Source organism: Malus sylvestris, chromosome 13, assembly GCF_916048215.2.
Source record: "Malus sylvestris chromosome 13, drMalSylv7.2, whole genome shotgun sequence".
Lineage (NCBI taxonomy): Eukaryota > Viridiplantae > Streptophyta > Magnoliopsida > Rosales > Rosaceae > Malus > Malus sylvestris.
The window spans coordinates 1,314,249-1,338,641 of NC_062272.1; the positions used below are offsets into that span (position 1 = coordinate 1,314,249).

Sequence of the window (24,393 nt, forward strand, 5' to 3'; positions counted from 1 at the left end):
GTAAGTAATCAGGTAAGGGGTTCCAGGCAGTCAGTTCCTGGCTGGAAGCTTGATTCCAAGTGCTGACATATTGCTCTCTTTCTCCTTGTCTTGCAGGTAAAAACAAGGCCAAAAGAAAAAACAGGGAAAAAGCATGATATGGGATACTCTTGCTTTTAACCCTGATGATATGAGATATTCTTGCTCTAGTATAGCTTGTTTGCAGAGGTATTATCGGGGGGAAAGAAAGCTGAATATTTCGAAAGGCTTTGTTGGGAGTGCCCTCTCAGATATGATGAAGGGTTGAGCATTTTTGCAGGTCTGCCTGTCCGTTGGGATGGAGGTCGACATATATAGGAGTCTCCCTAACAACAAGTAGTAATGCTATTCCTTTACCCTGCTTGGTCATAGCACGGTAGTGGGAGCTGCCAGTTTTACATGTTTTAACTCTGTCAGAGCACTTTGAAAAAGTGGTCTGTGGTATCTGGCTCTCGAGATTCGGAGAACGATGCCTCTTCGATTTTTGAGAAAGCAATCATGCTGGGGGTCTGACTCTCGAGATTCGGAGAGCAGTCTCTTCGATTTTTGAGGAAGTAATCATGTTGGGAGTCTGGCTCTCGAGATTCGGAAGGCGGTGCCTCTTCGATTTTGGAGCAAGCAATCTTGTTGGGAGTGTTGTCTCGAATGTGAGTAAAGGTTGGACATGTTTGCTAGTCTACCTTGCCACGAAGCACAAAGGTTGACACTCAGGGACTTTCCAATTATCCAGCAATGGTACTGTTCCTTTACCCTCTCTTCGATTTTGAGAAAGTAGTCATGTTGGGAGTCTGGCTCTCGAGATTCGGAGGACGGTGCATCTTCGATTTTGGAGCAAGCAATCTTGTTGGGACTGTTTTCTCGAATGTGAGTAAAGGTTGGGCATGTTTGCTAGTCTACCTTGCCACGAAGCACAGAGGTTGACACACAGGGACTTTCCAATTATCCAGCAGTGGTACTGTTCCTTTACCCTTGTGGGTAATAATATGGTAGCTAGACCTTCAAAATTTATGTGTCTAAACTTTGTTAGTGCTGTTTCTTTGCTATTCTTTTACCTTTCTTGGTCAGAGCGATGTAGTGGGAGCTGCAAGCTTCACGTGCTCAACTTTGGCAGAGAACTTTGGCAAAGTGATCTGTGGTACCCATGAGTTATTGTTGCGTGTGGGAAGTGGGTGATTGAACAGTAAGATTCATGTGCTTTCTACTTCACCAGAAGTCTTCGACAGAATGCCCATAATTTCTGCAAAGCTGAGTGTGCGTGTGACAGGTGCTGACAAGGCTAGAAAAGTAGATGCCTCTTCGATTTCTGAGATCGGCCCTCGTGGTATCTGAGCAGCCCAGCTTTTGAGAAAGCGAGCGCCTCTTCGATTGATTCGGAGAACGGTGCCTCACCGATTTTTGAGAAAGCAATCATGCTGGGGGTCTGGCTCTCGAGATTCGGGGAGCAGTGTCTCTTCGATTTTTGAGAAAGTAATCATGTTGGGAAAGTGGCTCTCGAGATTCGGAGGGCGGTGCCTCTTCGATTTTGGAGCAAGCAATCTTGTTGGGAGTGTTTTCTCGAATGTGAGTAAAGGTTGGGCATGTTTGCTAGTCTACCTTGCCACGAAGCACAGAGGTTGACACACAGGGACTTTCCAATTATCCAGCAATGGTACTGTTCCTTTACCCTCTCTTCGATTTTTAAGAAAGTAGTCATGTTGGGAGTCTGGCTCTTTAGATTCGGAGGACGGTGCCTCTTCGATTTTGGAGCAAGCAATCTTATTGGGAGTGTTTTCTCGAATGTGAGTAAAGGTTGGGCATGTTTGCTAGTCTACCTTGCCACGAAGCACAGAGGTTGACATACATGGACTTTCCAATTATCCAGCAGTATTACTGTTCCTTTACCCTTGTGGGTAATAATATGGTAGCTAGACCTTCAAAATTTATGGGTCTAAACTTTGTTAGTGCTGTTTCTTTGCTATTCTTTTACCCTTCTTGGTCAGAGCGATGTAGTGGGAGCTGCAAGCTTCACGTGCTCAACTTTGGCAGAGAACTTTGGCAAAGTTATCTGTGGTACCCATGAGCTATTGTTGCGTGTGGGAAGTGGGTGATTGAACAGTAAGATTCATGTGTTTTCTACTTCCCCAGAAGTCTTTGACAGAATGCCCATAATTTCCGCAAAGCTGAGTGTGCGTGTGACAGGTGCTGACAAGGCTGGAAAAGTAGGTGCCTCTTCGATTTCTGAGATCGGCCCTCGTGGTCTCTAGGGCGCCCAGCTTTTGAGAAAGCGAGCGCCTCTTCGATTTCTGAGATCGGCCTTCGTGGTCTTTGAGCAGCCCAACTTTTGAGAAAGCAAACGGCTCTTCGATTTCTGAGATCAACCCTCGTGATCTCTAAGCAGCCCAACTTTTGAGAAAGCAAACGCCTCTTCGATTTCTGAGCAGGCGCCTCTTTGATTTCTGAAGCTCCGTCGAGTGCAGATTTTTATAGAGGCTGGCATTAAGTTCCAAAGCACACTTGAATCTCCACCAGTAGAAGCTTCATTCTTGCACTTCTAAGATCTTGATTTGTCCGACCTCTTCTCTCTTCAACACCTTTGAAAATGTCTGGCCCCTCCGACCGTCGTTTTGACTTGAACCTTGTTGAAGAGGCAGCCCCGCCTTCTCCAGACAACATATGGCGCCCATCCTTCGTCTCCTCAACTGGTCCTCTTACCGTTGGGGATTCCGTGATGAAGAATGATATGACCGCTGCGGTGGTGGCCAGGAACCTTCTCACTCCCAAAGATAACAGACTACTTTCCAAACGGTCTGATGAGTTAGCTGTTAAGGATTCGCTGGCTCTCAGTGTTCAGTGTGCAGGTTCTGTGTCTAATATGGCCCAACGCCTATTTGCTCGAACCCGCCAAGTTGAATCATTGGCGGCTGAAGTGATGAGTCTCAAACAGGAGATTAGAGGGCTCAAGCATGAGAATAAACAATTGCACCGGCTCGCACATGACTATGCTACAAACATGAAGAGGAAGCTTGACCAGATGAAGGAAACTGATGGTCAGGTTTTACTTGATCATCAGAGATTTGTGGGTTTGTTCCAAAGGCATTTATTGCCTTCGTCTTCTGGGGCTGTACCGCGTAATGAAGCTCCAAATGATCAACCTCTGATGCCTCCTCCTTCTAGGGTTCTGTCCAGTACTGAGGCTCCAAATGATCCCCCTCCGGTGCCTTCTCTTTCTGGGGTTCTACCGACTGCTGAGACTTCTCCTAAGCAACCTTTGTGAAGGCTCCCTCTTGTGTGTTTATTTTGACTCATGTATATGTACATATTTGTAGCTTATCGGGGATATCAATAAATAAGCTTTCCTTCATTTCAACGTATTGTGTTAAATACACCAAAGCCTTCTTCGCTAAGTTCTTTAAATTTTCTTTTGTTGAAGCTTGTATGTTGAAGCTTTCTGAGTGGAGCATGTAGGTTGGGGTAGTGTTCCCTTAAGTTCCCGAGTGAGGAAAACTTCTTGGTTGGAGACTTGGAAAATCCAAGTCACTGAGTGGGATCGGCTATATGAATCTTAGAACGCCATTGTGCTCGATCCTGTGTCATGTCCTTCGTTAGATCCAAGTACTCTAAGTCTTTTCTTAGAGTCTCTTCCAAAGTTTTCCTAGGTCTTCCTCTACCCCTTCGGCCCTGAACCTCTGTCCCATAGTCGCATCTTCTAATCGGAGCGTCAGTAGGCCTTCTTTGCACATGTCCAAACCACCGTAACCGATTTTCTCTCATCTTTCCTTCAATTTCGGCTACTCCTACTTTACCCCGGATATCCTCATTCCTAATCTTATCCTTTCTCGTGTGCCCACACATCCAACGAAGCATCCTCATCTCCGCTACACCCATTTTGTGTACGTGTTGATGTTTCACCGCCAAACATTCTGTGCCATACATCATCGCCGGCCTTATTGCCGTCCTATAAAATTTTCCCTTGAGCTTCAATGGCATACGGCGGTCACACAACACGCCGGATGCACTCTTCCACTTCATCCATCCAGCTTGTATTCTATGGTTGAGATCTCCATCTAATTCTCCGTTCTTTTGCAAGATAGATCCTAGGTAACGAAAACGGTCGCTCTTTGGTATTTCTTGATCTCCGATCCTCACCCCTAACTCGTTTTGGCCTCCATTTGCACTGAACTTGCACTCCATATATTCTGTCTTTGATCGGCTTAGGCGAAGACCTTTAGATTCCAACACTTCTCTCCAAAGGTTAAGCTTTGCATTTACCCCTTCCTGAGTTTCATCTATCAACACTATATCGTCTGCGAAAAGCATACACCAAGGAATATCATCTTGAATATGTCCTGTTAACTCATCCATTACCAACGCAAAAAGGTAAGGACTTAAGGATGAGCCTTGATGTAATCCTACAGTTATGGGAAAGCTTTCGGTTTGTCCTTCATGAGTTCTTACGGCAGTCTTTGCTCCTTCATACATATCCTTTATAGCTTGGATATATGCTACTCGTACTCCTTTCTTCTCTAAAATCCTCCAAAGAATGTCTCTTGAGACCCTATCATACGCTTTTTCCAAATCTATAAAGACCATGTGTAAATCCTTTTTCCCATCTCTATATCTTTCCATCAATCTTCGTAAGAGATAGATTGCCTCCATGGTTGAGCGCCCTGGCATGAACCCGAATTGGTTGTCCGAAACCCGTGTCTCTTGCCTCAATCTATGCTCAATAACTCTCTCCCAGAGCTTCATTGTATGACTCATTAGCTTAATACCCCTATAGTTCATGCAATATTAAAAATAATATTTTAATAAACGAAGGTCCACAATCTAAAGTGACTTCAATAAAACATAAAAGGCCAACTTGGTTGAATCCAATGACAAAACAAGCCCACAATAAACAATTGAACACAAAAAGTCTTCAAAACGTTCATACCGAAACTCAACAGACAGAGACAAACCTCAAACTCAAAAGAACCTTATTCTGATGAAAAATTCAGACGAAAACGAACTCTTTTATTCAAAGAGACAGCAAACAAAAAACGAAAACGAATTCTTTTATTCCAGATGGTATGATTTCCATGCCACCATCAAGCCAACAGCATTATTATTTGTGATCAGACTGACGATTCATGCCACCCTGCATAGCTGGTGCTGTCACCACTCCACGATTCTGGGACGCATCTCCTTGCCACCCTAACATTCATTGAAATTAATTAATTAATTAGGAATGATCTTCGAATAATACTTTTAAAAGATAATTACATGTATAACACATATCGGTTGATCTAACTATAGTGGATAAGGAGGTGCAACGAGACGTTCTATCTATGTAATTATATTGGAGGGAGGGAACAGCGCATGCACGTACCACTAGCAACATCGAAACCACGGTTCTGGAGCTCACGGTATTCTTGGCACAAGGCACAGGAGTTGCAGAAGAAATGAACGCAGCAATCGTTGCAAGGTTTTTCCTCCAACATGTACTGCCCCCTCAGTTGGGTTCGATAGCCGCAAGTAATGCAGCATGCCAAGTTAGTATAGTAATTAATTGCTGCATATAAACATCCATGCCAAAAACAACCTGCATACGCATGCACATTTTGTTCACTTCCAATTTCAACATCATCGTCAAATTTTAATCACTTAATTTAGGGCACGTCTTGGGCTGTTTCCGTATGAAGCGCTCATGTTAAGAGTTATAAGTATGTGCTTCTATTATGAAAATATTGAAAATTTTATAATTATCCAAGTTTAGATATCGAGTTACTGGGTTCTTTTAAAAGAAACATTACTGGTTTCTCCTTTGGAGACAATCTCTGCAACACGCCCAGCAACAACGCAAGGACACCAAAATCCCAAGCAGCCTGCAGTCCAAATTACGTTATATATAGGTTTAGGGTTTGTATGATCAAATCATCAATCGGTATACATTCATATACCAAACAAGTAAACATGGTATAATTGATTTAGCTAGCTAGACGGGAAGGGAAGAGAATAGAAGCTGCGCTTACAGACACTGCAGTCACTGAAGCAGTCAAGCAGGCCAGTGCTCCATCCACCCGACATCTTTTGCTGCAAACGGTTGGGGCATACACGTACACACATGCATACATATATATACACACATGCATATGAGTTCGATGTTATTGGAATCTGCGCTGGACTGCACTATGCATGTTTGACTTTTCGTGCAGAATTATTGAGGGGTATGATATCCACACATCCCATTTTACTTCTCACACACCTTCTTAATTTTCGGCCGTCAAATCGGATGTCAGCTAGCACATGCCTACCTTGGTGTTCGGAGAATGTCAGGTCGGGCGTGTCACATTGGAATGACATACTCAAGGAGTGTTATTTACATCTATATATTACATAAGAAAAATTGGTAACTCCGATAATGATTTGTACCTTTTATGTCCAAATTGTATAAAAAACTAAAATTTGTTCATTTACAAACACCCAAATTCGTAACTTCGATAATGACTTCTCCTTGGTTTTCCACAAAGCCATCGAACATCAATATAATAACCGATTAGAAACAATAGAACCCACCACTTTAAGATACACGCAGATACAAACATTAAAAATAATATTTGATAAAAGAGAGTCCATAATCTAAAGAGACTTCAACAAAACATAAAAGGTCAACTCGATTGAATACCATGGCGAGACAAACCCACAAATTAGCAAATGAATACATAAAGTCTTCAAATTATTCACACCGAAACTCAACAAACTAAGATGACTCTCCAAAGCCAAATGAAGTTTATTCAAGAGACGGCAAACAAAAATCGAATGCGAATTCTTTTATACCGGATGGTATGAAGCATCAAGCCAAAACCATTACTATTTGTGATCAGTCTGACGATTCATGTCACCCTGCACAGCTGGTGCTGTCACCACTCCAGGATTCTTTGAAGCATTTCGTTCCCAGCCTAACATTCATTGAAATTAACTAGTTAATTAGGAATGATCTTGAATTAATACTTTTTAAAGATAATTACACGTGTATAACGCGTATCGGTTGATCTAACATTCTAGCTAGGGTGGATAAGGAGGTGCACCGAGACGGTGAATCTAAGTAATTTTATTGGAGGGAGGGAACAACGAATGTGCGTACCAATGGCAACATTGAAACCACGGTTCTCGAGCTCACGATATTCTTGGCACAAGGCACAAGAGTGGCAGAAGAAATGAACGTAGCAATCGTTGCAAGGTTTTTCCTCCAACATGTACTGCTCCCTCAGTTTGGTTCGAAAGCCGCAAGTAATGCAGAAACCGCAAGGAATGCCGAATGCTAAGTGATTATAGGAATTGATTAGTGCATACAAACATCCCTGCTGAAAACAACCTGCATACGCATGCACACTTTTGGAGTTCACTTCCAATTTCAACATCATCGTCAAATTTTAATCACTTAATTTAGGGCATGTTTTGGGCTGTTTACGTATGAAGCGCTCATGTTCGAGTTAAGTACGTGCTTCTATTACGAAAATACTGAAAAATTTATTATATCCAAGTGTTTCTTATAAAATCCAAGTGCTTCATGGAAAGGAATTTGAATGTGCTATCGAGAAAGTGACTAGTTAATAGGTGCTTCTCGAGAAAGTCTTTTTAAATTTTTATGTTAAAGTTATTCAAAACAACTTTCGATTGACTAAGGCAGAAAGCAAAGAAGCAGTTCAAAACCGGCCCTCAATCAAGTTTACATATCGAGTTACTGGGTTCTTAAAAGAAACGTTACTGGTATGTCCTTTGGAAACAATCTCTGCAACACGCCCGGCAACAACGCAAGGACACCAAAATCCCAAGCAGCCTGCAGTCCAAATTACGTTATATATAGGTTTAGGGTTTGTATGATCAAATCATCAATCGGTATATATTCATATACCAAATAAGTAAACATGCATGGTATAATTGATTTAGTTAGTTAGCCAGGAAGTGAAGAGAATAGAAGCTGCGCGTACAGACTTCGCAGTCACTGAAGCAGTCAAGCAGGCCAGTGGTCCATCCACCCGACATCGGGCATATACATACACACACCATGCATATATATATATATACACCCGACATCTTTTTTTCCACACCGTTGGGGCATATACATACACACACCATGCATATATATATGCGATCGATGTTAATGGAATCTGCACTAGACCGCACTATGCATGTTTTGCCTTGACGTGCAGAATTGTCATGATCATGGATAGCAACGGCAGATGAAGGAGCATTTATACGATGAAGTACGAGTAAATACATGTTCACGACCGAAAAAAACCGAGACGATGTTTTTTATTTATTTTTTGAATGAAAAAAAGGTTTATTATATTAATATCCCATAAATTGTTGAATAAACTTCACATACTTAATACACCATATATTTGCTTTTTCACTTAAAAATTATCTTAATACACCTTACATAATTTCCCATAATATCCTTACACCCCACATTCTCAATATACACCTTATATTTTGTACATACACCCCACATCTGATCTACCAGGCCATTCGACAACACTTTACTGACTGCACAGTCATTACTATTGCGCGTTGTGGAGCCAAAAATAATCAAGAAGAATATGGAGGTGACACGTGGATTGTAGGGTAAAAAGGACAAAACTACCCTCGAGGAACACAGGAACTCCTACGCGCGAGCAGTGGACAACCATCCCTCAATCAAGTCAAAAGTGCCCAAAATAGGTATTTATTTAAAACATATTTCATCCATCCTCATCAAATATTCTCCACAAGGTAACCACCAAATCTTTCATTTCAAATTATATTAATTAGCTAATTAATTGATTTATTATTCAATTAATTTATTAATTAGCTACAAATCATGGATCTCACCCAAAAAATCATCCAAGCGGTCGGTCTATCTCCTCCCAAAGGGACCGGCCACATCCATATATAAACACCCTCATTTTCTCCAAAACCTAAGTTTTACACTCTTGCTAAATTCTCCAAACACTTTTCCCTCAAAATTCTAACTTTGGCATCGAAGGTTCTTCGGCCAAAGCCCTCTTCATTCATCGTGGGCGTGTGAGGCTTTTGGCCTTGACCGAAGGTGTTATTTGTTTTGTAGGTACAATTTTGTCCAATAACAAGGAGGAATAAATTTGCATCCACAAATTTGTACTTTCATTAAGAGTTGAGTCACACGCTTGTAAAAGACTCTCACATCTAAGGTTTTTTGTTTCTTTGCTTATTTGTAGATTTTTCATACGTTCTTATTCTTGGAATTTTTATTTCTAAAAATTCTTTGCTAAAACGTAAAACAAAAGTACAATGGCAAGAGATTCGGAAACCTCGACAAACGGAAATTCCAACGTTCAAGGATTATGACCACGGCGATCTACAAGGCATAACATAACAATAAGCAGAACGACACCCCCACGAGGCACCACCACGGCAGCCACCTTTGGCAAAACCCAAGGCTCTAAGGCCACGGCCTAAGCCGTGCCATTTCAACCTTCAGGGCCCAAGCCTTAGCTGAGCCAGCCCGTGCCGTCTAACCCAACGCAAGCCCAACACGTTGCCAAGCTGAGCCCAAGCTTCACACCCGCGTGCGCCACACGTCGAGCAACTCACTCCCGTGGCCCAGCCTGCTCCCCTCCCATTACCCAGCCCACTCTCATGGCCCAACCTGCTCCCGTAGCTCAACCTGCTCCTGTGGCCCAGCCTGCTCCCGTGGCCTTCCAAGTAGCCCAAATCGGTCCAAGATTAGTTCAACCGTCCTGGCTTCAAATTTATGGGCTTACAATAAAATTGGGGGCATTTTTCACCACATTTCTCCGCGGATTTGCCATTTCTTAACTTAAATCTCGCACCCGGAGTCTACCACACTTCCACTGCTCAATGAGACATATTCATTCCAAGCTCTTCCAACCTAAATAAGGAACAACACTTGTCTCGACAAGTCATAGAATTAACGAGCACCTTCGCACATCAGATGACCTTGGTGAATCAACTCTTGCAGCGTACCGAGATGCAACGTGCCCCAAACGAGGTGTCCTGAAGTAAGACAATGGTAGACAAAGAACTTCTCCAGTAGCGTCCCTGCAAGTAGCCACTCGACCAGCCACGAACTGAGCGTTCGAGCAATGTACACTCCCGATTGGGCCCCCAAGATAGCGTATACTCCCGTCTTAACACGCGGGGGAGCATGCACTCTCAAATAGGGCCACAGACGAGCATATATTCACTGTTAAGGCCACACTTTGATAGTCAACATAAGCAACCTTTCAAGTGAAGTGTTCATTCGCAACTAGGCCCGCAAAGAGCATCATCCATCTCACATCAGAGTAGGCAGCATGAAGGACAGAGAGAATCAATCACTCAGTCTGGCTCAAACTCAACTGGTAGCCTGCGAAGAATTCCCTCGCCTGCTAGAAACGAACCACATGCATCGCAGCCGCGACATAGACGAGTCAAGTACGTAGAAGAGCATCCTAGACCAGTAGGTCACGACTGGGGCCAACCGAGAGCTCTGTTACCCCCAACAAAAGAAAATTTAGGAAGAAGTAGAAATGCTCATGACTGAGCGATTGCGCGATTTCCAACGTAACAAGGTCATTAATGAGGCACCACGATGAGACATGACCAACATAAGTAGGTCACCCTTCATTGACGAGATTGAGCAGGCAGAGCCTCTATTCAAGTTCAACATGCCACATTTCACATCCTTCAAAGAGGATAGAGACCCGGAGAGACACCTAAAGCACTACCAAAACGCAATGATCATCCATCGAAACAACAACGATCTCATATGCAAGATGTTCGCCATCATTCTACAAGGCGAGGTAAAAGATTAGCTCTACACCCTGCCGCCACAATCCATATGGAGTTTGGACGAATTTTCTTTGGTTTTTACCAAAGAATATTCATCATATCACTCGATCAAGAAAAAGTCCGACCACTTGTTCCACGTCAAAAGAACCCAAATGAGTCACTTCATGACTATGTGAAAAGGTTCAAAGCAGAGAAGGTAAAGATAGTCGGATGCAACGACTAGATAACTAGAGCAACCTTCCAAAAATGACTTCCAGCAGACCACATGTTGTTTAGAAAATTGATGATAAAAGAAGATTTAACTCTGGCAAACTCTTTCTCTTTGACAAAGAACCATGCATTTGGGACGAGGCTCGCCGATCCAGATGCAAAGACTTGAAAGAGAACATGACATCACCTCTCTACTATCCAAACCTGAAGCGACGAATGATCTATTTGCATGTTTGATGGTATCTGAAGCAGCAATAAGCTCTACCATCATACGAGAAGAATTGGGGGCCCGACTACTTATATTCCACAATTCAAACACTCTTCTCAATGCTACCAGAAATTCAAAAGCTAACTTTGGCGATAGTTGTTGCAACCCGGAAGCTTAAGTTTTACTTTCAGACACATGCAGTCATCTTCATGAAGCACTATTTCGCCCAATCCAGACGCGTGTCGATAAAGGCGTAGACACTGGCGGATGCAAAATTTTCTGATGAACGTAACAACTCGACCCAAAAGACGCCCCAATGGCAGACGAACACTAGAATGACTCACTTGGAATCAAGTTTTGCCCTCATTACCCCAAAAGATTCTACATAGGAGAAACATGTACCGGTAGTTAAACACCACCTTCTGCTACGTGTCACACAACCATCGCTGACCCTTACTCGATAATTCAACTATAGAGTGACTCAATACTGGTAGTTGAGCATCTCTTATTACGTTTAACATGGCCCCAGCTCCAAGGCTCCCTACCATGCATTCACAACGCAACATGGTGACCCAACGACAACTTCACGACTCCTTATTGTGCCTTCACACCTAGTTTAGGAGACGTAAAAAAATGACTTAACAATGCCCCGGAGGTAGCCGAGCATGCTCTAGCCGTGCCTGCTCCACTCGATGGAGACCTCTAGCATTTACATGTCGACGGCGCATCCAACTACAAAGGTTAAGGAGCAGGCGTGGTCTTTGTCACCCCAGACGGTTCGATGCTTAAGCATGCGATCACTCTAGGCTTCAAAACATCCAACAACGAAGCAAAGTGTGAGGCCCTACAAGCAGGCATCTAAATGGTAAAAGATTTGGCGGTGAAAAAGCTCGCAATTCATTCTGATTCCCAGCCAATCACTAGCCAGACTACTTGAGGCGTTTCAAACTTACACCCTTACTCAAGTTCCACGGGTAGACAACATTCACATGGACGCACTAGTTGGCCTAGGCTCATCCTTTAACCGCTAAAGGCAGCAAACTAGAGGTGGAATATCTAGACAAGCCAAGTATAAAGGCGGAGCCAGCAGCCGAGGTGTCACAAGCTAATACAATTCCAAACTGGCAAGATTCTATTATAGACTACCTGGTCAATGACACACTCCCCATGGAAATATTGGAGTCTAGAAAGCTCCAAACAAAGGCAGCGCGCTATTACATGTGGAACGACATTCTCATATGAAGATCCTACATTGGACCACATCTCCGCTGTTTAGCATCTCCCGACGACTTAAAGGTTCTAAGCTCAATCCATGAAGGCATTTTTGGAAATCACTCCGGAAGCCAATCCTTAACACAGAAGGCTTTAAACGCAGGCTACTACTGGCATACCATGCATCAAGACGCTAAAGAGTTAGTACAAAAGTACGATCGCTGCCAACACTATAAGTCGATATCAGCACTGTCTGCCAGCAAATTACACCCGCAGACAAGTCCTTGGTCGTTCACGCAATGGGAAATCGACCTGGTATGACCAATGTTGCCCGCTACTAGGGGCAAAGGCATGACGATTGTGATAACCAATTACTTCACCTAATGGGTAAAAGCAGAGCCCATGACTACCATGACATAAAAGGACATAAAGCGTTTCATATGGAGGAACATCATTTGCCGATTTGGCATCCCTCAATCAATCGTCACAAATAACGCCCCGCAATTCGTAGGAAAAAATTTGGCAAAGTTCTTCCAAAAGTATGGTATCAAGCTGCACATGTCCACGCCAAGATATCCTCAAGGCAATGGGCAGGCCAAAACATCCCATTAGACGATCCTTAACTGCTTCAAGAAGTCCATCTCCGACAAAAAGGGAAAATAGCTAAATGAACTTCCGGATGTCTATAGGCGTATCACATCACCAAATGATGAGCCACCAGTGAAACTCATTTCTCTTTGGCATTTGGTTCAAAAGTGATCAGTCATCCCAATGTCATTGTGCTAGGTATCAACACTCAACTGCCAAGCATCGAGTAGAATAGTGAGGCGATGGCCACAACCTTAGATCTGGCAGAGGAGAAACGAGAGCAAACTATCACCCTCATCGTAGCCTACTAGTAGCTCATCCTCTCCAGCTACAATAAAAGGGCCAAGATCCAGTAGTTCCAGCACGGAGATCTAAACCTAAGGAAAACCTTCATCACTGCTCGCAGAGAAGACTCCAAAAGATTAATTGCATCTGGGAAGGTCCGTACAAGATCAGTAGAGTAGGCAGCAAAGGAAATTACACCCTCGCCACCATGAATGACAAAGAGATCGAAAAGTAGTGGAACACCTACAATATGAAGAAGTACCATGTGTGACTTCCCACTACATCAAAGCCCGAAGACTCAAGCAACTCGACGGGCACCACCTCACATGCTGAAGATTATCCAATTGTTATGCAGTTCTTACATTACAGCTAAATTCTCGTTCGTTTCACTTGTTTTTCAATGAGGAATTCAAAAGTAATCTACAACTTAGCTTGGCTACATGCTTACAACAACATCATTCATGCACTTCAAAAGAAGATCGCGCCATTCTTAGAGACTCATCGCAGGAATTACACCCCCCGAGGGACTAACCATGTTATCCAGTACAAGAAAGTAAACTAATTCCCCGACACCCAACTGGGTCTCCTCTCCAGTGCAAGAGCGTAAACCAATTCCCCAACACCCACATGAGTTTGCTCTTTAAGGCGACAAGATAAACTTTACACTCTGAATATCCAAACGTGGATGAGCCAAGCTACCCTAGTATAACTAGGTGCACGATGGCTTGCACCGGGATTCCTAGACGTGGATGGCCAATAGAACCAAAGTTCTACACCAACAACTACGGATGCATCGGCTACGCGAGCCTGTTTGCTTATAGAAAAGTATCACGCATACCACTTGTCTATAAAGTCTAAAGTTTAGGGCATGAACAAAAGAAGCGAAGATGGAGAAAAATGAAGGAATCAAGTTTATTAAATTTTCTAGCAAAATTGATAAACAACTTGCAAAGACCGAAGAAGTTCAAGGAAAGCAAAAGGCAACGAGGGAAACAAAGAAAATCCTAAAGACTACCTAGACTACTACTTTTCAGCAGCTTAAACACTCCACGATTACTCGGTCGCCACACCTTCAGCAATCGCGACATTCTCAGCAGCGGCACCATCCGGTGTTTCACCCCCGGCTGCTCCACCCTAGGCACCAACATCTCCAACTACTTCACCAATGGAGGTCTCAAAAGTATAGGTCAGTTTTCTAGAGAAATAGAGAAGGTTTCGAAGTCTCTCCCAGCAAACTCGAAGTCAGATGGCTTACCAAATAGATGATCTACATAACCCAGCTTGTAGAAATCAGCCTGACTTTGAATAAGCGGAGCCTCGAGCCCAGCTTTCTCACATTTCAGCTGCCCGATCTCCTCGAACAGACCAACACGGACACGCTACAACTCATCCACTTATTTCTTCAAACATTCGTTATCTTTTGTGCATCTTAAAGTTCCAACACTTGGGGTTCAAGCCTATCAACAACCTTCTTGAAGTGGATCACTTAGTTATAAGCAGCAATTAACTCTTCATCCTTTATATAAGTAGTGGAACGAAGCTCAGAAATGGCACGCTCAAGATCTTGAATCTAAGGTCAAGCCTAGTCTTCAAGTTAATGATCTCTTGGCGAACGGTCTTACGCTACAAAGAAGTGGGGGCAGAGATATTATACCCCTTCAAAGTGACGAGCTCAGATTCTAACCTTTTGATATTCTCGGCAAAAGAATAAACTTCGCTGCCTTTGCCACCTCATCGGCATCCTTGGTATCCTCTTGGTCAATGAGCATAGACTCGGCTGCCAGAATAGCCATCTTCTGCATCATTGCAAGTAGAAAAGTTTTCTTATACTCGACCATATGTTTCGCAAAGGGACATGGGCAAACAACCATTCTAACGCCTTCGATAAACTTGGCACAAATGTCCATGTTTTCAAGCATATCTGGTTTCAAAAGTGCACAGATCTCAACAGCCTCCACAAAAGCAGGTTTAGTGGATTCTTCATAGTTGCCCACACGTGCAGTCTCATTCTTCCCAGCAGACGAATCAATCTCAACAGCAGAGAAGTAGGCATTAGCGCCACTTTAGTAGCAGAGTCCACCTTATCGCTCTTCATATTAGCGAGCCTCTTTAAAGGTGAACCAGACTTAGCTCCTAACAGACGCCTTGCATTGGTTTTGGCACTAGGGGAACAATAGAGCCTTTTCGGTGAGCAATCCTATCGGCAATCGAACTAGCCATCTTTGGCATAGCAGGCGTCACTGGCTCAAATCTAGTAGCCTCATTTTTCGTCCCCTTGGAATATCTCAGCCGGCACCTCTTGAGCAGGCAAGGAATATCTCTTTTTCCCATCTTCATCTGTAACAGGCTCCACTACAGCGATCAGACGAGCCAACGCATCCACCTTGATTTGCTTTATCTCATCTCTCAAGGGTAGCCCACATTTCTCCCGGCAAAGAGGACTAAGCAGCCAACGCCGTTCACGGTACTCAGCAGGGAAGCTCAACCCATGATGGTTTTTCCCTCAGTTTTTCTCTCGAACTAGTAGGCAAGAGGTTTGCATGCCCATCATTCTAATAGCCCAAGAGGCCCACGACCTTATCATTACTCTCAATCACCGACCTAGCCCACGTTAGGTCTAAGAGCCCAAAAGGACATGAGTCATGTGACTCGCCTAGCATTGCGCCCCAGCGCCATAATCTGCGACCCCAATGCCATAATTCGTGGGCCCAATCACACAGCTGCCTTTGGCTTTAGCCAAACTAAGCAGCCCAAGTAGTGGTCCATGCCACAACACCTCATCGGCCGATTCCGAGCCAACTCCTGGCCCCTGCCAGCCGAAGTGCCACACCACCCTGATGGTTGCCTCATGGTAGCACAATCCAAGAATAAGACAAGGAAAATTAATTTTTTCTTACCTTGGTGTGGTACGGAGAAGACGAAGAAAACGATGAAAGACGGTCCTTTGCACATGCAAGTGTAAAAGATTGCTAGGGGAGGGGGAACAAATATCATCTAACTTTCTCTCTCTTGTAGTGTAGAATAGATTGCTCTCTAAAGTTGATTTAATCATCTACTTAAGGTAGACTTAAATAAGTGATTTATTTCCATTTCCTAGAAAGATCTAATTTCCAATTAAAGAGTGAATCTACATTAAAATAGGAAACAATGTTATGTTTCCTAAAGCAAGAAGATCTCTTCACCTGTTGTCTTTTCCTGCGAACAGCCTAACAGGTGTGAAGGCATTTGTAGAGCAAAAAATAATCAAGAAGAATATGGAGGTGACACGTGGATTCTAAGGTAAAAAGGACAAAACTACCATCGAGGAACACCAGAACTCTTACGCGCAAGCAGTGGACAACCATCATTCAATCAAGTCAAAAGTGCCCAAAATAGGTATTTATTTAAAACCTATTTCATCTATCCTCATCAAATATTCTCCACAAGGTAACCCCTAAATATTTCCTTTCAAATTATATTAATTAGCTAATTAATTGATTTATTATTCAATTAATTTATTAATTAGCTACAAATCATGAATCTCACCCAAAAAACCATCCAAGTGGCCGGTCCATCTCCTCCCAAAAGGGCCAGCCACACCCCTATATAAACACCCTCATTTTCTCCAAATTAAACCTAAGTTTTACACTCTTGCTAAATTCTCTAAATTCTCCAAACATTTTTCTCTCTAAATTCTAACTTTGGCATCGAAGGTTCTTCAGCCAAAACCCCCCTCCAAAAAAAAAATCATCGTGGGCGTGTTAGGCTCTTGACCTTGACCAAAGGTGTTATTTATTTAGGAAAACTAATGAAAATGGCTTGAAAACTTTGAGTTTTAATGACAAAATAAAGAGTAAAGTGAATAGTATCATGATTGACTTTTTAGTGTAAAAATGTGGCTTTTCGTTAAAGTGAATAGTACCTGGAGCTTTTCGTTAAAGTTCCCTATTTATTTTGTATGTGCAATTTTGTCCAAAAATAAGAAGGAAGAAATTTGCATCCACACGCATTGTATAACATATATTCTTGACAGTGACATGGTTCTACTTCTAAGTCACAGTTAGTATTGCCATATGAATCCATTCAACTTTCCTAATGATCCTCATAGTTATTTATTGTAATGTGTTTTTGATCAGGTTGCAGGGATCCAAAAGAAGAAAAGGGCAAACAAAAGAACTGCTAACACAACACCTCCAACAAATGCCAGAGATAAAGCTTTTAATTTGGACCAAAAATGCCGACTAGAATTTGACAAAAATGTTACCTGGGATTTAAATCATATATGAGTTTGTTTTCAATTCTACCATTAAAACACATCTCGTCTGTTTTTAATATTTGGTGGTAATTTAGGTGTTTAATTCTTCATGTAATCATTGTGATCCCTAAAAGATGAATATGAATATAGAAGTTTAAATAACGCAGCAAATGCAAGATTAAATAATTATCGATGTCGTCAAGATCACTAAAACAATGAAAAATATGAAGTCTTACCTCATGTGAAGCTTCCGAAACATCGATTTCGTGTTCCATTCGTCAAAAACAATTTTTCTCAATCAACATGTTTGTAGTTTCATTGGTTAGGGTTTTGTTCAGCAATGGAAGGTAGGAGGGTTTTGATAGTTGAGAAGATAAATAATACGCTAAATATGATTTGGGGTGTATTTAGAATTTAAAAAAAAAAAACATAATAAGGTCAAAATTGTCATTACCTAGAAATGTTCATTTTCTAAGTTACTCTTTGAACTTAATCACGCACAAAACCAACTAAATAAAGACATTTAATTGTTCAATTAAAATTGTCATAATTTGAATTATTAACTGAAAAATGTGGTTTGCCTCTTGATTAAAGAATAATCAGATGAGCAAAATATCTTCATTTTAACTTTTTTTTTTTGTAAAAAATAAATTTTAATGGGCCTATTTACTCCATAATTTACACAAAAATAGAATTATGAGATTGAGATCTTGAGTAAAGATGGATAATTAATATTTTAGTAAGCAAATTAACATCTCAGATGACGAAAGAATGCTCTATAAGATAGATTATTACATACAAACAAAGCAAGAGGTTCTCATGAGTGGGAGAGATTTTTCAGTTTTCCCGTCATACGAAATGGTACATCACGTGTGTTTATATAAATGATGGGTTATATGTGTTAAAAAATTAATAACTTAAAAATTAAAATTTTTCACTACTTGTATAAAAACACGTGATGTACTATCTGTATTCTCGTCACTAACTAAATTTTTTTTCATGAGTGGACCGGTTTGCATCATTCAACCTTGTATTATTACTCTGGTTCATGGTCGTCACTTTAGACCCACAACGTGGGAAACGAGGAGGGGTTACGTGGTTCTTATACACCTTTCACTACCTACTTTTTCGTCAAGTTTTATAAGGAACTGTCAATAATTTTCTCATCACAAACAAAAAAAAAAATTGTATGGCTTGAATGCTATGTATTATTTAGTGTTACAAGTATTTTAACTGTTAAAATTGATTTTTATAATTATTTAGATCTTTTATTTTTAATCTTAATATTTTCTTCATAATATGTAGTATGAAAAAAAAAATTGCAAGTCCCTTTAAACTAATAAGATGCGTCATTGCTTGCATCACTCATGACCTTATTGATGGGAACTTCTCTAGGGGAATGAGAGTCACACAATGGGTCATATATAAATAAGTATAGTTTAAATGTCTCAATAGTCTTTGGGTTCTAGTTATTAGGTCAATTTAGTCTTCGTGATTTTAATTTGACCAATTTGATCATTATATTTATCTTTGTTAACCAATTAAGGATATTTCATCCAATCTCTATTAAAAAAGTAATAAATAATTAAAAACTTATTTATAAGAATATCTATTTGATCTTTAAATGAAATAAAATTAAAAATTAAAAGAAAAATTACTCTTCTCCCTAACGTTCTATCATCTCCTAATTTTCTAGCACACCCACTCGCTCCCCTCCCCTCCTCCATCCTCTTTTCTAGATCACGAGAATTAAATTGGCCAAATTTAAAATATGGGGACTAAAGTGACCAAATGGCTATAACACACGAACCATTTTTTAACATTTAAGGCAATAAGTAATGAACTCAATCCAAAAATATTATATGTTCTCATCATGAATTATAATATAATAGTTTTAAACCTTCCCCTCTCCTTAATAATAGTAGTTTTTTTTTTATTCCACAATGACCTTAGTTCAAATCCAAAAGACATTAAACAAACCAAACTCAAGTGACTCAAACTCAGTAATTAGGGATAAAAGCACTGTCCTGACCAATTACCCTAATTTACATCGCCATCACATGTACAAACTTTACATCGACTTGTTTATGGTTGTAGATTAGCATTTTCTCCGTATCACATTTCAAAGTAATAAAAAGCATATTAGTACTACGGTTTAATGATATTACTCTCCACATTATTACTAGCTCATTGTGAGCCTAAGATCACCCTCTCCCCAAATATCGTATGTTAAAAAAAAAAAAACCGTTTGTTTGCATAACCAGTGGTTTCTTCATCAATTTGGGATTTGGATACAATTAGAATTATTTCAGAATAATTGGGGCAGGGTACGTGGGTGACCTAGCTTAGAGCACCACTACACTCGTCACAATTTACATTTGGGTGTTGAAATCAATAGTGGGCTGAAAAATATGAAAGTAGGCCCACCAACGGCCAATTGATGTAAGTGGTGGGCTTGGATTCTTGGAGGAAGAAAGGCCTCGAGTCTGGGAACGAGGATGAGCTGTTGGACTCACCAACTACGGCTCCCACCAGCAAATTGGGGTTGGGCTTTGGACTTAAGAAGTATCATCTAGACCCGGCTTTGCACCCGATGCGGGCCGGGTGGGCATGCACCGACCGAAATGAGCTGCCCCGGTGGTGTATCATCTGTGGGTAGCGTGCACCGTATCCAACCATGAACGACATCCTCAGTGAATTATCACCTAGAATAATTGGATCATTAATTCACAAGTACAGTAAATGATCCAATATTTCATCCAAATTAAACCCCAATATAAATCACGTTAACAGATTAATCACACATATGTACTAATATATTTAGTAGTAGGACACACACACACACATATATATATATATACATTCAGTTTTTGAGATCGGAGAAGCAGTTGCAGAGGCCGGTGGATCAAGGGACGAGAGCACGAGGGCGGGGATGGGGAGGGGGGTGGGTCATGTGGGAGTGGCTACTGTGTGGGAGATCATGTCTTCGTTAGAAGTAGTAAAATATGGTTCAGTGCTGGAGCGAACAGGGATACCTGTCGGCGGAGCATCTTGGTGGTGATGGTGCTGGTGCTGGTGGTCGGACGAGGAGTACTTCTCGTATCCCTTTGGGTGTGACGAGTACGTGATGGTCGAGTTAGGTGGGGAACGATTAGACCTGTAAACGGGTCAGATTTATTGGGTTTGGGTCGGGTTGAACCCGACCCGTTAAGTTAACGGGTCACCCGAATCCGACCCGCTAAGCTAACGGGTCACCCGTTAACAATTATTTTTATTTTTATTTTTTGCATAAAGTTTATTTTTTGTCATTAAGATTTTACTAAAATTACTAAAATATCCTCAACTAACGGGTCCTAACGGGTCTAACGGGTTGACCCAAAATGACCCGTTATTTAACGGGTTGTTAACGGGTTCACCCGTTAATGACCCGACCCGTTAAGCATCCATCCAAATACAAATATTAACGGGTTGGGTCCAAAATGCCAGGCCTAGGAACGATGAGGAGGTTGAGCGAATATGATCTCAGACAGACTGGGAGAGAGGACTTGAAATGTTTTGGTTTATTCTACAACCATAGAACGGATGAATGCGCTGACTTAGAGAAATTTTTAGTTGTGATCGGAATACGGGTGGTACACCATTTGTTTTTATATAAGTGGTGAAAAATTATATTTTTAAGTTATTAATTTTTTAACACACATATCACACAATTTTTGTAATGACAGATGATGTACTACCGCATGTTCCAGACACATTAAAAAATTTCTCATTGGCGTACGTCAAGTCTCCTCGGTCTACGAGTCTTCCTGTATGCTTTCTTCCTTACAGCGCTGCGCTAAAGTTTTTGAAGGCCCTTTTATTACGATCAACTTTTTTCATGGGACTGAGATCACCTCCGAATCCCAGCATCTGGAGCAAACCGGGCAAAACATCTTATTCTTCCATTTTCATCTTGTCTTGTTTTGCGTGAGAATATGTTCAATATTTAAATTTATTTCTGGTCACATGATCAAAAATGGAAGGATGGGATGTCTTGCTCAGTTTGCTTTGGAGGCTGAGATCCGAAGGTGATCCCAGTCCTTTTTTGTGGAGTGATTTTGAATATCTATTTTCACGTTTTGCACAGTTTTTTTTTAATTTTTTTAGAGAACCTTAACGAAAAGCATCCAGTACTGTTCACTTTAACGAAAAACCACATTTTTACACTAAAAAGTCAATCCTGGTACTATTCACTTTACCATTTATTTTGTCCTTATCATTAAAACTCAAAGTTTTCAAGCCCTTTTCATTAGTTTTTTTTTTTTTATTCAATAATGACCAAAAAATATGGGTGTACAGGAGGCAGAAAAGATCGTTGGAAATCACTAGCAGGTGTACTCGAGCGTTGTCATGGGATTTTAAACTTTGTTCAAGGAGTGGACAGTCTTGAAAATATGTGGCAAAGAGCATTGCTTACTATTTACATTATATGTAACATCCATGTAAAGTCTTGAAACTTTGTTCAAGTTAACAAAATTGGGGACATTGGAATGCCATACTTAAGGAGTGTTATTTACATCTATATATTACATAAGAAAAATTGGTAACTCCGATAATAATTTGTTCCTTTTATGTCCAAATTGTATAAAAAAAAAAAAACTAAAATTTGTTCCTTTACAGACACCCAAATCAGTAACTCCGATAATGACTTCTCCTTGGTTTTCCACAAAGCCATTGAACATGAATATAATAACCGATTAGAAACAATAGAGTCCACACCACTTTAAGATACACGCAAATAGTTCCAAAAAAAAAACCGAAATAATAGTGATTTTATTATAATATTAAGAACTGATACAAACATTAAAAATAATATATGATAAAAGAGAATCCACAATCTAAAGAGGCTTCAACAAAACGTAAAAGGTCAACTCGATTGAATACCATGGCAAGACAAGCCCACAAACTAGCAAATGAACACAAGGTCTTCAAATTATTCACACCCAAACTCAACAGACTAAGACTCTTTAAATTATTCACACCCAAACTCAACAGACTAAGACGACTCTCCAAAGCCAAAAGAAGTTTATTCAAGAGACGGCAAACAAAAATCGAAAGCGATTTCTTTTATTCCAGATGGTATGAAGCATCAAGCCAACACCATTACTATTTGTAATCAGTCTGACGATTCATGCCACCCTGCACAGCTGGTGCTGTCACCACTCCAGGATTCTTTGACGCATTTTGTTCCCAGCCTAACATTCATTGAAATTAACTAGTTAATTAGGAATCATTTTGAATTAATACTTTTTAAAGATAATTACACGTGTATAACGCGTATCGGTTGATTTAACTAGGGTGGATAAGGAGGTGCACCGAGACGGTGAATCTAAGTGATTGTATTGGAGGGAGGAAACAACGAATGTACGTACCAATGGTAACATTGAAACCACGGTTCTCGAGCTCACGGTATTCTTGGCACAAGGCACAGGAGTGGCAGAAGAAATGAACGCAGCAATCGTTGCAAGGTTTTTCCTCCAACATGTACTGCTCCCTCAGTTTGGTTCGAAAGCCGCAAGTAATGCAGAAACCGCAAGGAATGCAGAATGCTAAGTGAGTATAGTGATTGATTAGTGCATACAAACCTCCCTGCTGAAAACAACCTGCATACGCATGCACACTTTTGGAGTTCACTTCCAATTTCAACATCATCCTCAAATTTTAATCACTTAATTTAGGGCATGTTTTGGGCTGTTTACGTATGAAGCGCTCATGTTCGAGTTAAGTACGTGCTTCTATTACAAAAATACTGAAAAATTTATTATATCCAAGTGTTTCTTATAAAATCCAAGTGCTTCATGGAAAAGAATTTGAATCTGCTCATCGAGAAAGTGACTAGTTAACAAGTGCTTCTCGAGAAAGTCTTTTTAAATTTTTATGTTAAAGTTATTCAAAACAACTTTACTAAGGCAGAAAGCAAAGAAGCAATTCAAAACCGGCCCTCAATCAAGTTTACATATCGAGTTACTGGGTTCTTAAAAGAAACGTTACTGGTATGTCCCTTGGAGACAATCTCTGCAACACGCCCAGCAACAACGCAAGGACACCAAAATCCCAAGCAGCCTGCGGTCCAAATTACGTTATATATAGGTTTAGGGTTTGTATGATCAAATCATCAATCGGTATATATTCATATACCAAATAAGTAAACATGGTATAATTGATTTAGTTAGCTAGCCAGGAAGGGAAGAGAATAGAAGCTGCGCTTACAGACACTGCAGTCACTGAAGCAGTCAAGCAGGCCAGTGGTCCATCCACCCGACATCTTTTTTTGCACACCGTTGGGGCATATACATACACACACATGCACATATATATATATATATATATATATATATATATATATATATATATATGCGATCGATGTTATTGGAATCTGCACTAGACCGCACTATGCATGTTTTGGTTTGACTTGCAGAATTGTCATGCTCATGGATAGCAACGGCAGATGAAGCAGCTTTTATACGATGAAGTACGAGTAAATACATGTTCACGACCAAAAAAAACCAGACAATGTTATGCAAAGGGATCCTCAATTTTTTATTTTTTAAAGGGATTAGGTGTGGGGTTCACTCCACATAGAACTTCAACAATCTACACCGTCTATTTTAAAGGTCTTCGCCTAAGCCGATCAAAGACAGAATATATGGAGTGCAAGTTCAGTGCAAATGGAGGCCAAAACGAGTTAGGGGTGAGGATCGGAGATCAAGAAATACCAAAGAGCGACCGTTTTCGTTACCTAGGATCTATCTTGCAAAAGAACGGAGAATTAGATGGAGATCTCAACCATAGAATACAAGCTGGATGGATGAAGTGGAAGAGTGCA

The 24,393-nt window shown here is 41.0% G+C and overlaps 1 protein-coding gene across 5 annotated transcripts; it reads right to left on the reverse strand.

Annotated features, from left to right (window-relative positions):
* Positions 1 to 4,788: 4,788 nt before the first annotated feature.
* On the reverse strand, positions 4,789 to 23,967 carry LOC126596670 (protein PLANT CADMIUM RESISTANCE 2-like). 5 transcript variants are annotated; one of them, XR_007614014.1, is made up of 5 exons: positions 23,778 to 23,894; positions 23,559 to 23,630; positions 22,940 to 23,170; positions 22,517 to 22,762; positions 22,310 to 22,473 (listed from the first exon to the last, which is right to left on the reverse strand). XR_007614014.1 is itself a non-coding variant. In XM_050263341.1 (4 exons), exons 1-4 carry the CDS (start codon positions 23,830 to 23,832, stop codon positions 5,102 to 5,104), a joined length of 429 nt encoding a protein of 142 aa, XP_050119298.1. In that variant the 5' UTR covers positions 23,833 to 23,963; the 3' UTR covers positions 4,789 to 5,101. The 5 variants fall into 5 exon arrangements, 4 of the variants coding, with proteins under 4 accessions (XP_050119298.1, XP_050119297.1, XP_050119296.1 ...); XM_050263341.1 differs by lacking the exons at positions 22,310 to 22,473; positions 22,517 to 22,762; positions 22,940 to 23,170; positions 23,559 to 23,630 and adding exons at positions 4,789 to 5,190; positions 5,366 to 5,578; positions 5,790 to 5,861 and having other exon boundaries at positions 23,778 to 23,963; XM_050263340.1 differs by lacking the exons at positions 22,310 to 22,473; positions 22,517 to 22,762; positions 22,940 to 23,170; positions 23,559 to 23,630; positions 23,778 to 23,894 and adding exons at positions 4,789 to 5,190; positions 5,366 to 5,578; positions 5,790 to 5,861; positions 6,009 to 6,071.
* Positions 23,968 to 24,393: the final 426 nt, after the last annotated feature.

Bases quoted from the DNA above. Each gene is read 5' to 3' on its own strand.
- LOC126596670 (XM_050263339.1), bottom strand. From the start codon at position 23,832: ATGTCGGGTGGATGGACCACTGGCCTGCTTGACTGCTTCAGTGACTGC. The intron at 7,817-23,777 runs GTAAGCGCAGCT...TTTGGACTGCAG, and splicing joins CTTCAGTGACTGCAGTGTCT to GCTGCTTGGGATTTTGGTGT. The intron at 7,352-7,744 runs GTAACGTTTCTT...ATGCGTATGCAG, and splicing joins TGTTTCCAAAGGACATACCA to GTTGTTTTCAGCAGGGATGT.